This window comes from Palaemon carinicauda, chromosome 15 (genome assembly GCF_036898095.1).
Source record: "Palaemon carinicauda isolate YSFRI2023 chromosome 15, ASM3689809v2, whole genome shotgun sequence".
Lineage (NCBI taxonomy): Eukaryota > Metazoa > Arthropoda > Malacostraca > Decapoda > Palaemonidae > Palaemon > Palaemon carinicauda.
This window is the reverse complement of record NC_090739.1, coordinates 55,744,490-55,763,043: the sequence shown is the minus strand read 5'-3', so window position 1 is coordinate 55,763,043 and position 18,554 is coordinate 55,744,490. Positions and strand designations below refer to the sequence as shown.

The 18,554-nt window shown below is 45.0% G+C and overlaps 1 protein-coding gene across 1 annotated transcript in view; it reads left to right on the top strand.

Moving 5' to 3' along the window:
• The window catches only part of LOC137654613 (RNA-binding protein 1-like), a 33,805-nt gene that overhangs the window by 13,616 nt on the left and 1,635 nt on the right, over positions 1–18,554 (top strand). The window contains exons 2-3 of the mRNA XM_068388408.1: positions 840–1,034; positions 10,969–11,061. Of these exons, the coding sequence (XP_068244509.1) occupies positions 844–1,034; positions 10,969–11,061 (284 nt within the window). The 5' untranslated portion in view covers positions 840–843. The remainder of the gene's footprint in view (positions 1–839; positions 1,035–10,968; positions 11,062–18,554) is intronic.

Sequence of the window (18,554 nt, the reverse complement as noted above, 5' to 3'; positions counted from 1 at the left end):
TTGATTTTGGATTGTCCTCCTAGAAGAACTGCTTACCATAGCTAAATTCTCTTCTACCCTTATCAAGAGGAAAGTAGCCACTGAATAATTACAGCACAGTAGCTAACCTCTTTGAGTAAAGAAGAATTTTTTTGGTAATCTCAGTGTTAGGTGTATTGAGGATAGAGGAGAGTATGTAAAGAATAGGCCAGACTATTCAGTGTTTGTGTAGGCAAAGTGAAAATGAGCCATAACTAAAGAGAAGGATCCAGTGTACTATTTTGTGGCCAGTCTAAGGACCCAATAACTCTAGCAGTAGTATCTCAACAGGTGGCTGGTGCCATGGCTAACCTACTACCTTTACACATACTTTACCCACCATCACCTAACCCCCAAGTTCTGGCTGCAATCAAAGTAAAGAAGGTATGAGTGGGAGGGAGGGTAGGTGCTTCTCCCTCTTAGCACTAGCAACAACTGGCTGAAATGGTTGTTGACATATCGTTAAAGGTTTCATAGCCATGTGCCAGCTTGCGCTGATTTCTTCTCCCATGTAAAGAACTACAATACAGGTTTGCAGTGTTAGGAAAAATACAAGTACTGTACCTGTACTGTAAAATTTGTCATATCTGTTACAAAACTAAAATTTTGGTATATTCTTTTTTTTCACATATGGTTACAATAAAGTACTGTATATTATTAAATTATGTGGTTTCAATACTATTGTTTTACTCATACTACTGTACTTTGTTGGGTAATCAAGATGTTATTACGTTACTTTACAGACTTTTTCATAGATTGTACACCTAAGATTGATTTTTTAATAGGTTAATGGAATATCGTTTATTTCTCTGTAATTACAGAAGAATGCGGATGGATTGTAAAGTTTATGTGGGCAACCTTGGCAATAATGCTGCCAAGCATGAACTAGAATCTGCATTTTCCAAATATGGTCCATTAGTCAATGTGTGGGTGGCACGTAACCCACCTGGATTTGCATTTGTTGAATTTGAAGATCCAAGAGATGCTGAAGATGCAGTGCGAGCCTTAGATGGAGCGTAAGTAGCAGATATTATTTTATTGTAACTTGTTACATCATTTCAATGTTTTGGTGGCTGTAATAGTGTTTGATTCTGTTACTTGAACTTGTATTTGTGGTACAGTATGTTAATGACTTTTTTTTCAATATTAAACTTAGCCGGTGATTATATAAGCTGCAACTCTGTTGCTCGACAGAAAACTCTACGTTCAAAATACGCCAGCGATCGCTATGCAGGTAGGGGGTGTACATCAACAGCGCCATCTGTCTAGCAGGTACTCAGTACTCAATGTAAACACAGAACCAATTTTCTCTCTGTCGGGCTACCGGCAAGACCTACTAATACGCTGTTACTAACTGGATTTGTTTTCACAACTATTTGGTGAAGTACACTATTCTAGTTTTGAGCTTTCGCTATGCAGGTGTTTTATCTTCATCTCAAAACTTGAACTCGTTTTGGATAGATTTAATTAGGGTGACAAAGAGAGTATGGACTCTCTTTCACTTATAAATGGCCGACCCTTCCCTTAGACGGAAGTGTGTTTAGGTTTTTAGTAATTTTGCTTAACACGTTATAGATCTATATATTTTATATCTCTCCGCCTTTATTAGGCCTCTTCGATTAACTTTCCATTTATTATAAACATATAAAGATAATTTTTATGTTTTGTTTATATGCGACCTTTCCTGATAGTAGGCGGTCCTAACTTGGAACCGAAGTTAATCAACGTTGAGCCCGTTATATCGTATTTAGCCTTTAAAGAATTTAAAACTTTTTAAATTTAATGTTGTATGAAAGAATTTCTTTGATAGTCTTCGTACTGTTTTCAAAGATGAACTAACGTTTAGTTTTTTAGACTACGCAGTTGTTGACGTTCAGGACGTTCAACATGCGCTCTATCGTTACGATAGAGAGAGAGAGTGTATCACGGTTTCACTTTGCAGTAAGAGTAAATCGATTCTGACGTTTTGTTCATTCTTTCTTAGCTTTAATGTTTTAAATTCTAAATTAAAGGAACTTTTTATGGGAAAACCTTTCAGTTTTTTTTCCTTTAGTCAAATAACATGTTTTTTTTTGACGATATATAATTGGGCTCTTCTCTTAGGTGCGAAATCAAGAGAGACAGATAGAGACGGAGGGAGAGAGAGGAGAGAAAACGTTCCGTTCAAGCGGGTAACGTTGTTCTCGTGTTGCTCTCGTCCCTAGTCGCTGTACGGGGAAGAAGGTAAAACGTTTCTAGGGTTTTATTCTTGTCCCCAGGCTATGTGCGATGAGAGATTGTAAACGTAGTTTATTTGAACTAGTGTTTAGTCTCTTTCCCAGCCACTGAATTTTTTATCTTTATATGTTTTCTGTTTTTTGCTAGTCTTAATGAGCTGCATTATACGACTGATTTCGCAATTACTACCTTTTAATGAGGGTAGAATTGCGTGTTTCAGGCAGAAATCAGTAAAAGTTTCGATTTCAGTGAAATAAGTGCAAAACAGAAAATCGAAGTGATAAAGTGATATGCGCAAAGTGTTACAGTGTTGCGTCCGAGGGTTCGTCTGTTCGTGCCTGTCGTTCACCTAGTCCGGGACCTCTTGCAAGCTCCCAAGCCCAGGGGAGAAGTAATGTCGAACGACTTATGGGTTCGTCAGGCCTTGATCAACGAACAGACGTTTCCCTCCGTGGTTTCGGGCGTATCTACCCAAGATCGCCCCACCCACACAAAGACGAGAGAGCCCATTTATTTCTCGTCTGCGGAAGAGGTTTCTCGTAAGAAACCATGGACCAAGGTCTCGCAGCTTATTAAGCGCAAGTCGGTCCCTTCCGCGCAAGTCCAACGGCCCAGTTGTAGCCACTGGGTCAGTTCGGACTCGCTGCAGTCTTCCGACGACTGCTCACCTCCTAAGAGAGGCAAAGCGGTAGCGCATCAGGCAGCCACACCGTCTGTTGCCGCACCTGCTCCTGTAGACCCTAAGTGGTCTTTGCTGCAGACCATGCAGTCTCAGTTAACGTCATTGATGCGGGACTTTCGTGCGGAGAAGGTTGACACTGCACCAACCTCTAGCCTACAACCAACCACGGTTGTGCGTCCGGTGGACGCTGAGGCGACCTGCCGCACTCCAGCTGAGAGAGTCCCGCCACCCATGCGTTCCAGTGTACCCTGCCAGCCGCATGTTGACGTTCAGTAACGCACGGAACCTTCCGTTGACGTTCGCGAGGTACAACAACAGTCTAAGTTGTTTTGTTTTGACGCGGTGCGTCAACCTCCGCATTCTAGAGTTGTTTTGACTGCTCAGTATAGACAGTCAAAGCAGTCTCGAGTGAACACTGTATGTCCTCACGCACCTGTTGTGGTTGACAGTTCAGTTGTTGACAGTTCACAGACTGTCAAGCAGTTACATGACGTTGCCTTCTGGTCTGCTACTAATGCACCAGTGAGAGACTCACTGAGGTAACCTAGCTTTTATCGGACAAGGTTCCTGTAGATGAGAAAGTGCTGTTCTCCCTCCTACTGATATTCCCTTGAGGACTCTGTCATTTGGAGAGGAGCCTTAAGCTGCTTAGCCTCCTATGGACTTTAATTAAATCATGATGATTTTTTAAGGATCTTCGTCCGGATCTTGTAACTGCTGCTCCTCGTTCGCCTAAACGTCAGAACTTACACTAGGCCTAGCTACTTCGAAGCCGTTGTTTTTAAGCTAGTGCTCTCTCGCTCTCCTAGAAAGCGTTACGTTGGCTAGGCGACTGGTTTTTGCACCAGGAGGAGTTTTAGGGATACAGCCTTTGATTTCCCTTCTTTTAAACTGGCTTATAGAGCGAGAGTCTGATAGGACACGAGAGAAGTTCTCGGCTTGGGAGTTCATGGCTCTGCCCAGATAGACTTCTCAATTCTGGTAGACTCGCCCTGGCGCCTAGCCAGGAGACGCTCCAAGTTGTTTACAGGTCAACTTCTCAACTTTTGTCGAGCCTTTGAAGTTTTGCTGTACTATTATGTCACACATAACAAGGCTTTCAGGGATGGTAATTGGTTCCGCCTCAGTCGCTAACCCCGTCTGTTGCCACACCTGCTCCCGTAGACCCTAAATGGGCTTTGCTGCAAGACATGCAGTCCAAGCTTGCGTCCTTGATAGAGGACTTAAATGCGGAGAAGAACCTTCTGGCCAACAACCTTCCAACCGGTTGGTTGTGCGCCCTGTTGACGCTGAGGTAACCTACTCGCGTCTGCCAGTTGAGGTGGTTCCTCCTTCTGGCCAACAACCTTCCAACCGGTCGGTTGTGCGCCCTGTTGACGCTGAGGTAACCTACTCGCGTCTGCCAGTTGAGGTGGTTCCTCCACCGATGCGACCCAGTGTGGGTTGCCAGTCGCACGTTGACGTTAAGCGACGCTCGGAGGTGGTTGTTGACGTTCAGGACGTTCAACAACCAGCAGAGGTGACTTGTTGTGACGCAGTGCGTCAACCTCAGCAACCCGGTAGGGTGTTGACTGCACAACCCAGACAGTCTAGACAGTTTCGGGTTGACGCTGTACTTCCTCGCGCACCCATGGTTGTTGACAGTTCACAGACTGTGCAGCAGTTCCATGATATTGCGTCCGGCTCCGTCACGCATCCACCATTGCGACCGGATTCAGCGAGTCAGACGTTGCACACTCCGTTGCCGTTTCCTCATCAGTTTCGGATGAGGAACCCTCTGATGAGGACGTTGCTGAACAAGACGATCAGCCCCCAGCCCTGCTATCCATCCAGAAGATGCTGAAGAAGGAACGCTGCCCAGTCAGGCTGTGGATGAGTCTGGTAGGGACACTGTCATCCGTGGATCAATTTGTGTCACTAGGAAGACTACACCTCCGTCCTCTTCTATACCATCTAGCTTTTCACTGGAAAAAGGACAAGACGCTAGAAGCGGTCTCGATCCCGGTTTCCGGAAAGATAAAGTCTTGTCTGACTTGGTGAAAGGACTATATCAACCTTAGAGAGGGTCTTCCCCTGACTGTTCAGACTCCCAACCACGTTCTCTTCTCGGACGCATCGGACGTAGGCTGGGGTGCGACATTAGACGGTCGGGAATGCTCGGGATTATGGAACTCGAGTCAAAGGACAATGCATTTCAACTGCAAGGAGCTACTGGCAGTAAGTCTGACCTGGAAAAGCTTCAGGTCTCTCCTTCAAGGCAAAGTGGTGGAGGTGAACTCGGACAACACCACGGCTTTGGCGTACATCTCCAAGCAAGGAGGGACCTACTCTCTGACATTGTACGAGATCGCAAGGGACCTCCTCACCTGGTCAAAAGGTCTAGACATATCACTAGTAACGAGGTTCATCCAAGGCAACTTGAATGTCATGGCAGATTGTCTCAGTCGGAAGGGACAAATAATTCCAACAGAATGGACCCTCCACAAGGATGTATGCAAGAGACTTTGGGCCACCTGGGGCCAGCCAACCATAGATCTCTTCGCAACCTCGATGACCAAGAGGCTCCCAATATTTTGCTCACCAATCCCGGACCCAGCAGCAGTTCATATAGATGCCTTTCTACTAGATTGGTCACATCTAGATCTATATGCATTCCCTCCGTTCAAGATTGTCAACAAGGTACTGCAGAAGTTCGCCTCTCACGAAGGGACAAGGTTGACGCTAGTTGCTTCCCTCTGGCCCGCGAGAGAATGGTTCACCGAGGTACTTCGATGGCTAGTAGACGTTCCCAGAACACTTCCCCTAAGGGTGGACCTTCTACGTCAGCCACGCGTAAAGAAGGTACACCAAGGCCTCCACGCTCTTCGTCTGACTGCCTTCAGACTATCGAAAGACTCTCGAGAGCTAGAGGCTTTTCGAAGGAGGCAACCAAAGCGATTGCTAGAGCAAGGAGAACATCCACCCTTAGAGTCTACCAATCGAAGTGGGAAATCTTCCGAAACTGGTGCAAGTCAGTAGCCGTATCCTCGACCAGTACCTCTGTAACTCAAATAGCTGACTTCCTCTTATATCTGAGGAAAGAACGATCTCTTTCAGCTCCCACTATCAAGGGTTACAGAAGCATGTTGGCATCAGTCTTCCGTCACAGAGGCTTAGATCTTTCCAACAATAAAGATCTACAGGACCTCCTTAAGTCTTTTGAGACCACGAAGGAGCGTCGTTTGGTTACACCTGGTTGGAATTTAGACGTGGTACTAAGATTCCTTATGTCAGACAGGTTCGAACCGCTACAATCAGCCTCCCTGAAAGATCTCACCTTAAAGACTCCTGGTATGCTTAGCCACAGCTAAAAGAGTCAGTGAGATTCATGCCTTCAGCGAGAACATCGGATTCTCATCCGAAACGGCTACATGTTCTACAACTTGGTTTTCTAGCCAAACTCGAGCTGCCTTCTCGGCCTTGGCCAATATCGTTCGATATTCCAAACTTATCGTATGGTTGGAAATGAACTAGAAAGAGTCTTATGTCCTGTAAGAGCTCTTAAGTTCTATTTAAAAACCTTTACGAGGCCCGTCTGAAGCTTTATGGTGTTCAGTTAAGAAACCATCTTTGCCTATGTCAAAGAATGCTTTATCCTATTTTATCAGACTGTTAATACGAGAAGCTCATTCCCATCTGAATGAGGAAGACCAAGCTTTGCTGAAGGTAAGGACACACGAAGTTAGAGCTGTCGCAACTTCCGTGGCCTTTAAACAAAATAGATCTCTGCAAAGTATAATCGACGCAACCTATTCGAAAAGCAAGTCAGTGTTCGCGTCTTTTTATCTTAAGAATGTCCAGTCTCTTTACGAGAACTGCTACACTCTGGGACCATTCGTAGCAACGAGTGCAGTAGTGGGTGAGGGCTCAACCACTACAATTCCCTAATTCCATAACCTTTTTAATCTTTCTCTTGAAATGTTTTATTATTGATTTTGGGTTGTCCGGAAGGCTAAGAAGCCTTTCGCATCCTACTTGATTTGGCGGGTGGTCAAAGTCATTTCTTGAGAAGCGCCTAGATTAGAGGTTTTGATGAGGTCCTGTTGTATGGGTTGCAACCCTTGATACTTCAGATCCTAGGGGTCGCTCAGCATCCTAAGAGGATCGCGAGGCTCCGTAAGGAAGACGTACTTAAAAAGGCAGAGTAATTGTTCAAGTCGACTTCCTTACCAGGTACTTATTTATTTTATGTTTGTTATTTTGAATAACTGCTAAAATGAAATACAAAATACTTAGCTCATAATAATGTAAACAAGTAATGCTGGTCTCTACCCACCCCCCTGGGTGTGAATCAGCTTATATAATCACCGGCTAAGTTTAATATTGAAAAATGTTATTTTTATTAATAAAATAAATTTTTGAATATACTTACCCGGTGATTATATATTAAAGGACCCTCCCTTCCTCCCCAATAGAGACCCAGTGGACCGAGGAGAAAATTGGTTCTGTGTTTACATTGAGTACTGAGTACCTGCTAGACAGATGGCGCTGTTGATGTACACCCCCTACCTGCATAGCGATCGCTGGCGTATTTTGAACGTAGAGTTTTCTGTCGAGCAACAGAGTTGCAGCTTATATAATCACCGGGTAAGTATATTCAAAAATTTATTTTATTAATAAAAATAACATATTTAGAATAGTGGGATATTCATAACCTGGAAAGCAATACAGTGTTCAATAAAAATAAGAGTTCCTCTCTGGGAAACAAGTTTTAATTGTAGAAAGAAAGGTAATACATGAACATCACTGAAGATTTAGTTTGAAAATAAAAATGTATAGCACCTTTGTTAACAAGAATAGATAATGTGATATGCAAGCACTATACTACAAAAATTAATGAGGTTTTGTGCCTATGGGTTCTAAAAAAAAAACTAGTAATACACTGTGTATAGTAAGAGTAGCCTGTAATTCTGGTTATCTAAGATTATATTTTCCAAAACTTGTACTCTATATCACAAATGGCATTTTGTGAAATTTGCCATCGCCATTATGAGACGCTTTACTTCACTGTAAAAGCATTGCAGATATATAATGTAACACTCATCAGAATTCGGTATGCACTATGAAATACATAGTAAACGCAAACAAAATGGTTTTCCTGTTATGTTAGTCGTAGGAATTTTTAGGCATAGAGAAAGTAAGATGTTTGTAGTATCATCATCATTACCAAAAGCTCTTAGTATAATTTTTTATCACTTGCATTTGTAAATGTGTCCATTTGTTCGTTATGATCGGCGATGAAACGTAAACAAACCAATGTTTCTATTCTAGGTGGCCTTTTTGGGGAAAATCTGATATAAAATTGCTCCTATTTAATTTATTTTGAATTTCTAAGGATAAAAGTAAGTAGAACAACATTAATATAACATCATTATTACATAACGAATACTTGGTAAGATGTACAGTATGTTGATGCAAATGCTAACTGATAAACAGATGTGTAATTGCGTTTGTTCGTTATGATCTGCAATGGAACGGCGGTTTCGGTTTTAGTTGGTGTTTTTAGCAAAAGCATGAAGTAAAATCTTTAATTTATTTTGGATTTCTAAGTATACAGTCTAAGGTAGCATATACACTTTTTTTTCTCTAATTTACCACACTTCTTATACAGCAGATATGATCTAACTTCATTAAAGTTTCCATTAATTTTTTACCTTGTCTCATCTGAAGTTCGTCTTATGCACGGAAATATATGGTATATTGAATGTCAATTCCTGGAAGAAGTATGGGATATTATGGAAGAGATTATGATGAAGGCAAAGAGTATACAGTAGTCAGAAGTTAGTTAGAAGATAACATTACCAAACTAGGGAGGAATATACTGTACATGGGTAAAGATGGAAACAAAGAATGAAAGCAATTGCAAAAGGAGAAGCAAGGAGTGAGTGGTATTAGATGATGGGGACAACAGAGGGAGAAAAGAAGAATTGTAGAAGTGAGAAGAAAAGACAGGTAATTATTGAGGATCAAAATGAAAAGATCTTAATTGAGGAAGAGGAATTCTAGAAAAGATGGAAAGACATTTTCACAACTATTAAACACTGAGAATAAGTATGAAGAACTGGAAAATGTTCTCAGTAGAAGGACTAATAGTAAAGAGAGAGTGAAATTAGGAATGCTAAAAAAAAAGAAAGGAAAAGTAAATAAAGCTGCAGGTAAATTAAAGGCAACCTTAGAAATGGTTAATGCAAGGGACATCAAGGTAAAGAGTGGGTGCATACACAATTGGAAAGGCTCTTGAGATGTAGAGGCAATGCGAAGGAATGGAGAAGATAGTTGGATGATTAAATTTTGTAAATAAAAAGACATGTTAAACTGTGGGAACTACAGAGCATTATAGCTTTTGGAGCCTGTATTCAAGGTATTGGAAAGAATAATAGAAGGAAGGTTAAGAGAGTTGATAAATATACAGACGCAGCAGTTTGAGGTTATGAAAGGAAACAGCACTGTGAATGCTATCTTCATAGTAAAGCAATTCCAAGAGAAGTATCTAGAAGGTAGCTAGAAAGTTTAGATGTTATATAGATCATGAAAAGTGTATGAAAGGGTACCAAGCAGGTTAATTTATTGGTGTTTGTGAAAGAACGGCATACCAGAAAAGTTGATTAGTAGTGAGATTGATGTATTGGGGCCCCAGGAAACACTGTGCAGAAAAAATACAGGGAGATGAAAGCATTTCCTCTGGAGGTTGGCCTCCATCAGAGATCTGTTCTAGTCCATTCTTGTTCATCTTTATAGACACTGTCATCAGAATTATGGAACAACAAAGAATTGAGTGAGCTAACATTTGCTGAGGATTTAGTCAATATAGCTGATAAAGAAGAGCAGCAAGAAGGGTTTTTAACATGGTAAGGAGCCCAAGAAAAGAAAGGATTGAAGGTGAACATTGAAAGATGGAGCTAATGATTAGTAGTAGTGAAGGTCATGAAGTAAGCATTCAAGTCAAAGAAGGTACATTGCCAGAACAGGACAAAGAGTTTAACTACTTGGGATCAATAATAACAGAGGAGGGAGGTACTGAGAAAGGAGAGACTGAGATTGAAAGAAGCATGGCACAAATGGAGGAAAACAACTAGAGTTGTTTTAGACAATAAAATGCTGCCATTAAGACTCAAAAGGAAGATCTATGAGACAGTTATCAGGCCCATACTGTTATAAGGGGCAGAAAATTAAGCAAATAAGAGGAAGGACTGACCAAGAAATCAAGATGGTAATGGTAAAATGGATTGCTGGCATATTACTGCTGGAAAAAAGGTAGAGTGAACATATAAGAGGAGCATGTGGTATATACAGTATAATGTAAAAGATAAGGTGAGAAAAGCTTTTCTTGAAGTACTCAGGCCATGTAATAAGAAGGGAGGAGGTGGAACCAATCAAGTGAGCTAAAAATCATGCCAGTGATGGGGAGGAGGATTTTGATCCATCAATGGATCAGATGGATGGATGGGGTAGGACTGGGGAAGATAATGCAGGGAATAGAAATAAATGACGCAAGTTGACGCAGACGTCCAACTCTGCTATGCAATGGGACTAATAATATCCAAAGAAGTTATTCATGAATTTATAAATCATTTTTGTTTTTGGCTCTGGACAATTTCTGTACAAGCTTATCTAAAAGAAGAAATTTCATAAACTTGAGACAATTATTATTGTAGAGTCAGAATATTATTAATGTGATTTTTTTTCCCCAGTATGCTTTATGAATTTGGATATAGTTACAGTGTAGCCTTAATTTAATATTTCTTTTAATTGTAAAAGAATAGAAAATTTTATCATAGAAAGAATGATAGTTGTCTGACGTGCATTTATAGTGTTCATTAATTGAAGATGCCAACTTGTTTTTAATAAATAATACTGTACAGTGTATGATTTGTTTGGGCAATCCAATAAGGAAAGGTGTCTGTATTAAAGAAAGACAATATGTAATAATAACATCTTTATCAAGCATGACTTTTGCAGTTATTTCAGGGGAATTAAGACATATAGAATTATGATTATTTTCTCTCTCTCAGCCGGTTGTGTGGTGTTCGTGTCCGTGTTGAAATGTCAACAGGCCGCTCCAGGCGTGAACGCTACCGTTCTCCACCTCGCCGAAGGAGATCTAGGTAAAGACCTTTTTTTCTTTATACTAGCATTAGAAACGCATCATTTTATTGTTGTCATATCAGGATTAAGTACAGTACAGTACTCGATTGGATGTTTAGGGTATGTATATATGGTGAATATTTCAAGGCCTCAATGTATCAGAAAATTGATACAGTAGTTATGTATGATAGAAAATTGGAATTGAATAAACTCATTTCTACTGCTACTACCAATAGCTGTTATAAAGAATTTGTTTGGTTTTACATTACAGAGAAATATTTTTTCATTACTTTTTCACAAGTTAGTCAAGTTAGAATGTCTATGGTGGTGGCAGCTTGGTATTTTAGAGTATATAGCTAGTTCAGCTTGGGGCTTTGGGTTGAGGCTATTTCTCCTAGTAAACCCCCCACCATGTTATTTCAATAGAGCTCATGTATCAATCTAATGCTAATTATTGTTTTATCATGGTGGATAATTATTACTGTTTTATAAGCTGTACTATGTTCCTTCAATGTCTACAAATGTTTTTAGACAAAAAGAAGTGAATTATATATATATATATATATATATATATATATATATATATATATATATATATATATATATATATATATATATTTGTTCCGACACAGAGACTTACCTTGAAACACTTTATAGGAGATTACTGGTAACTCCTCTCCGACGACCAGATTTTTACGTAGTTTCCCCCTACTTCCATGTTCTATACTGTCCTGAATAACGGGAAATAACATGACCTGGGGGCATTGCCCAGGCAGGTCGCCCGTCTTTGAGAAGCTCTCCCCAGTAAGTTTTCTGGTCGGTTCGTGAACACACGTGCTTCACGAAGCTCCTCATACTCCGTGCGATTCCCTTTGTGTTTAGTTCCACGTGCTTCCCACGTGATCGGGATCTCTTAGTGTGTGTTTAGTGCTTTCACTACGTGCTTTTGATTTCGCTCCCTTGTGCTTTCCTAGTGTTTTAGTGCTTTTCCTTTGTGGCTTGCTTGTGTCTACGGCCCTTTGTGTTGCGTTATGGAACACGTTCGCCGTTGTCCTGGGCCTAGGGCTGGTAGATCATGCGGGGCTTTTCTGTCTAAGCCCGAGGTTGACCCGCATACGTTGTGTACCTCGTGTAGGGGTAGAGCTTGTTCGCCGTCGGATAAGTGTTCCGAATGTGCCGATTGGCCCGAGGTCCAGTGGATAAAATTCCGTACCAAAAAGAAGAAGGCATCGAAGAAGTCTCCTAGGAAGACTAGCGTTTCTTCCCCTGCGACTTCAGCAGGAGAAGGGTCAGGTAGGGTACATCCGCCTTCCCCTACCCAAAGTAAGGGGCGAGGTAAGTCCAAGGAGAACATGCAGTTGGCTCCTCTTTCCCAAGATAGGGAATTTGTGGGCGGTCCTTCGTTGGCCAAGGCAAGTCAGGCGGCCGTAAGTGAGTGTAGTGGGGGTCCGGGGGACGTGGCTCTCTCTCATAAGGGCCACGTCTCGTCGAGGGACCCCATGTGGTCTAATAGTGTCCCTTTTTCTTTGTCAGGTTCCTGGGTGGAAGTTCCAGGGTCATCAGCGACGAGTGGTGGCGTCGGCAGAGAGGAGTCCCCGCAAGAAGATCCATTGGCTTGGGACGTGCCGAGGACTCCGATGAGGTCCCCACTGGACATGGAGGAAGGCCTTGGCGGGGCCTTCCCCGGTTTGGCGGGCCCGTCGGGATGGTTGCCGCCGAAGACTTCGCTACAGGAGAGTCTCCCCATTCCTTCTCCGTCAGGGGTACGGCGTAGCCCCAAGAAAACGCAGTCACGTGCTAGGTCACGATACGGAGGTCAGTCTTTCTCGTCAGGACGTGACTCTTCGGATTCGTCAAGCAGTGAACGGAGGAGACGACAAAGGAGGAAACGAGATCGGTCGGTGCGGAGGAACTCCCCTTTGCGGTCTCCCACAAGATCTCGGGACAGGGTGAGTCCCAGTTCCCCTCCTCCCAAAAGCAGGAGAACAACTCCCCCAGTAGGGACGTGGAAAAGAGGTCGGTCTGTGCGGAGGAACTCCCCTTCGCGGTCTCCCACAGGATCTCGGGACAGGATGAGTCCCCGTTCCCCTACATCCAAAAGCAGGAGAACAACCCCCCCAGTAGGGACGCGGAAACGAGGTCGGTCTGTGCGGAGGAACTCCCCTTCGCGGTCTCCCACAGGATCTCGGGACAGGATGAGGCCCCGTTCCCCTACACCCAAAAGCAGGAGACCAGTCTCTCCGAAAGGGACGTGGGTGTTTGTCCCAGAGAACAATTTTAAAGTCTGTTCCAAACCTATTGGTTCGACACATGAGCGGGCAGAAGACAGTCCCCCTAGAAGGACTTCCACGTCCCGCGTCAGGGAGTCACCAGATGAGCGAAGGGCTACATCTTGCAGGCCTAAGACCCGTCCTGGAGACGTTTATCCCGCCCAGCGCAGGGGGCCGTCGTCTAGGCCGGGCAGCCTCGACAGGTCTCCCCATCGAGACCCCAGAAGGGGAAGGACACCTCCGTCGATCTATCTCACGGAGGACACCGTTTCACCGAAAAAGGCCACGAAGAGGAGAGGTACAGCGGACGTCGAAGATAGAGGGAACCGTGGACCCCGCCATCACGGCAGAGACCGAGATCACGATTCGCCCCGTCGGTCGGAAGGAGGGGAGGGCGAGTCGGCGGTGACGGAGGACTCAACGTACAGGAGAGTCCTTGCCTTAATTAGGGGTTATAAAAACCTTATAGAACCCGCCACTCAAGAGGAAGAACCCTGGACTTCAGGCCTGAACAAGTTCATAGCGGTCCCCGCCCAGAAAAAGTCCTCTCTCTCTCTCCCTGAGGCCAGTAACGTGGGGATTGGAAAGACTCACATTGATAAGGTCATATCCCGCAATAGCGACTCCTGCAGGGCTCACAGCTCAGCAAAGCTCCTACAGGGTTTGAAGTCGCAGTCGAAATACTACTCTTTAGAAAATAGGCCGACCGGTGCGTGCAAGACCGAGGAAACCATAGACATCCTGTGCCAGGGCATCTCCGACGGGAGGGCATCGGCAGCATCTACCTTCTTCTCCCCTTCCGAGTCGGCAATGATGGAGGAGATGTCCAAGGACTTAGTTAATGTGGCCTCCTGGCTGGATTGGTGGGCCACCACCCTAGTAGGCACCCAGATTCCTACAGACTCCATGGAACCTGCAAAACGGGAGGCTCTGAATGAGTTGCTGGGGTCAGGTAGCCGCGCCCTTAAATTCCTGACCTTTCAGTCTTTGGCTCTCTCCGCAAATTGGATTCTCCGGAGAAGAGACGCCCTAGTCAAGAACCTTCCCATTAAGATTCCTGACAGGGAAGCTAAAGCCTTGAAGACCTGCTCCGTCTGGGGGGAGCAGCTTATTCCGACGAAGAAGGCGGAAGAGGTCGTGGAGAAGTTGGCCAAAAAGAGGGAGCTACCTACCCTGAAGCCACAGGCGGCACGCCGCCCCATCTTCAGGAGGCCAGTGACAGAAGCACCCATGGCCGCGCGTACCACACCAACTCAAGGAAGGAGGGAACCCTCGTCAGGACAGTGGTCTTCCTCTGTGGTTCCCCCCCGAAGAGGTTCATCTTCTAACCCCCCAACGTATAGGTCTTCTTTCTACTCCTCCAGGAGGGGGAGAACAGGCCGTTCTTCCCGTAGGAGATAAGATGGGAGGCCCCCCTCCCCTGCCCAAGCCTCAGGTAGGGGGATGCCTCAGACTCACTTGGCAAGCATGGAAGCTCCACAGAGCAGATCCGTGGACAGTTACAGTACTAAAGGAGGGCTACAGGATCCCCTTCATGGAAGAGACACCCCCCCCTAGTTCCAGCAACGCAGGCAGACTGGTTGGTGCCCAAGGACCTGGCGAAGAGGGCAGCGTTGGACGAAGAAGTCAAGACGTTGTTGCAGAAGGGAGCTTTAGAAACAGTGACATTCCCGGGTCCGGGGTTCTACAGCCGCCTGTTCCTAGTGGAAAAAGCGACAGGAGGGTGGAGACCTGTAATAGACCTGTCAGCCCTCAACAGGTTTCTCAGGAAGGTGACCTTCAAAATGGACACTCCAAGAACGGTCATGGCGTCCTTGAGAGAGGGCGACTTTATGATTTCTATAGACCTCAAGGACGCCTACTTCCAAGTGCCCATTCATCCGTCGAGCAGGAAGTTTCTCCGGGTCAAGTGGGGTACCCAGGTGTTACAATTCAAGGCCCTATGCTTCGGTCTTTCAACAGCCCCCCAGGTATTCACGAGGGTCTTTACGACGGTCTCCATATGGGCCCACGAACGGGGCATTCGACTCATCAGGTACCTGGACGACTGGTTACTCCTTTCATCCTCAAAGGAAGACTTGAAACAATAGGGCGAAGATCTTCTTCAATTGTGCAAGACCCTGGGCATCGTGGTCAACTTGGAGAAATCACAGCTAACCCCATCCAACAGGAGGACGTACCTTGGAATGGTCCTGGATTCGTTACAGGTCAAGGCATTCCCAACCACGGAAAGGCTGGACAACCTGGATCGAGTGCTCCGGCCCTTCCTTCTGGGTCGCCCCAGAAGAGCGCAGGATTGGCAAAGGTTGGTAGGGCACCTGGTGTCCCTAGAGAAGCTGGTACCTCACGGGAGACAGAACTTAAGGGTGGTTCAATGGAACCTGAAAGAACATTGGAACCAGAAAAGTTCCCCGGACATTGTGGTCCCTCTCCTTCAGGAGTCCAGGAAGGCCTTGGAATGGTGGCAGGATCGGTCGAACACCCTAAGGGGGATGCCACTGTCCTCCCAACCTCCGGAGGTTCTTCTCTTCACGGACGCATCGAAGGACGGGTGGGGAGCCCATCTCCGGGAAAAGACAGCAAAGGGGGCGTGGTCAGAGGGGGAGAAATCCCTACACATAAATATCCTGGAAATGAGAGCGGTCCAAGAAGCCTGCAACCACTTCGAGGAGGACATGAGAGGGCATTCGGTGGCCCTAATGTCAGACAATGCAACGGTGGTGGCTTACATGAAAAAGGAGGGGGGACTGAGATCAAAAGAGTTGTGCGAACTAGCCCTTCAAATCCTAAAATGGGCGGAACAGAAGGACGTCATCCTGACGGCAAGGTTCATTCCAGGGAAGAACAACGTCCTAGCAGACGGCCTCAGCAGAGTGGGGCAAGTGGTAGCAACAGAATGGTCCCTACACCCACAAGTGGCAAGCTACATTATACAGATGTGGGGATCTCCGGTAATGGATCTGTTTGCAACAAGGTTGAACGCGCAACTCCCCGTATTTTGTTCTCCCGTCCCAGATCCGAAGGCGGCAATGGAAGACGCCTTTCAGCACAAGTGGGACGGACTGGACGTGTACGCCTTTCCCCCCTTCTCCCTGATAAGGCAGGTCCTCAACAGAGTAAGAGCAGCAACCAACCTAAGGATGACTTTGGTAGCGCCTTGGTGGCCGGAGAGAGAATGGTTCGCGGACCTAAGGAACCTCACCGTCCTACCTCCTTGGCCTCTACCCGGCAGGTCAGACCTATTAAAACAACCTCACTTTCAGCGGTTTCACAGAAACCCGCAAGCCCTTCGTCTTCACGCCTGGAGATTATCCAGCGGCTCCTGAAGAAGCAAGGGTACTCCGGCAAGACAGCCAGGAGGATGTCGCTATACCTGAGGAAATCATCCACAGCCGTCTACCAGTCTAAGTGGGCGGTATTCGTGAAGTGGTGCAGGGACAAGAAGTTAGAGCCCTTGGAAGCGTCAGTGCCCGTGATAGCCGACTTCATGGTTTATCTCAGGGACAAGTTAGACATGTCAGTTCCAGCGATCAAGGGAATTCGGGCGGCCCTGGGTCAAGTCTTTCTTCTCAAGGGCATAGATCTCGGCTCCTCCAGGCATATCTCCATGCTTATCAGAGCGTTCGAACAATCATGCCCCCCTTCCGCCCCTAGAATCCCGAGTTGGGACTTGGCGCGAGTCCTAGATATGTTACGGAAACCACCATTCGAGCCCTTAAAGGACATTGATGACAAGAATCTCACGCTCAAGGCGGTCTTCTTGCTAGCATTAGCCTCGGCTAAGAGGGTGGGCGAGCTACACGGACTGTCATTCGAGGTGGAACACACTAGGGGATGGAAGGAAGTAACCTTTAAGTTTGTCACATCCTTCGTCGCCAAGACTCAGAACCCCTCGGTGTGGGATCCGAGGTTTGAGAGTTTTTCGATTCCGGCAATCCCGAATAAAGGAAACCCGGAGGACCTAAAATTATGCCCGGTCAGGACTATTAGGAAATACCTTAAGAGAACGGCAAACCTCCGCCCGTCTATCAAGAATCTCTTCGTCTCATGGGGAAAAATAAAGAAAAACATATCCAAAAATACGGTTTCGTTCTGGCTCAGGAAAGTGATCACGCAAGCCTACTTAAAACAAGGTCTTCCTACACCGGGGAAACCCAGAGCTCACGATGTTCGGGCCATTAGCACCTCTCTAACGTTCGAAAAGAACATGTCAGTAGCGCAGGTTCTTCGAGCGGGAACTTGGTCCAACCAGTCGACCTTCACCGCACATTATCTCAAGGACTGTACGAGAAAGTCTCTGGACGGGTTTTCTATCGGGCCGGTCATCTCAGCCCTGCATTCGGTTTGACGGCTCAAGCCCCAGGCTCAATCGCGAAACATAAAGTATCTAGACACAAGGAGCCGAGTTCTATTTTTCCCCCCTTTTCTATCTTTCTCGTACCGTCAGTCGTCATCAAGAAATATCGCTCATTACACAAGACGAAAATTCGCCATATCAAGCACAACGAAGATATTGCAGAAGGGTAAGTGTTATATCACACTTAATGAGTCTTTTACGTAGTTTTCCCTACTGTCCATCGGGGTCAGGGCTAAAGGGCACTCCCCCCTCCTAAGGTGTAAGTCTCCTATAAAGTGTTTCAAGGTAAGTCTCTGTGTCGGAACAAATCACAAATTTTAAGTAATTTGTATTTTTCCTAACAATACTTACCGAAGAAACACTTTAGGTTTAGGGCCCCCCCAACCGTCCCCGCAGTGCCCCGCTGACCTCGTGGTTTTGTTCATTACATAAAACTTACTGGGGAGAGCTTCTCAAAGACGGGCGACCTGCCTGGGCAATGCCCCCAGGTCATGTTATTTCCCGTTATTCAGGACAGTATAGAACATGAAAGTAGGGGGAAACTACGTAAAAATCTGGTCGTCGGAGAGGAGTTACCAGTAATCTCCTATAAAGTGTTTCTTCGGTAAGTATTGTTAGGAAAAATACAAATTACTTAAAATTTGTGATATATATTATATATATATATATATATATATATATATATATATATATATATATATATATATATATATATAAAATGTAAGATGGTTATTGTATGTTTTAGCTCCTTATAATAAATGTTTTAGTTTATTAATGAATGTTCTAGTTCTAACTAGGTAATTGGTGCTAAACATACGAGTGTCGAAATACAGTACAGTATACGCGAGAGGTAGGTGGTAGGTTATTTTTATATTCAACCTTCATT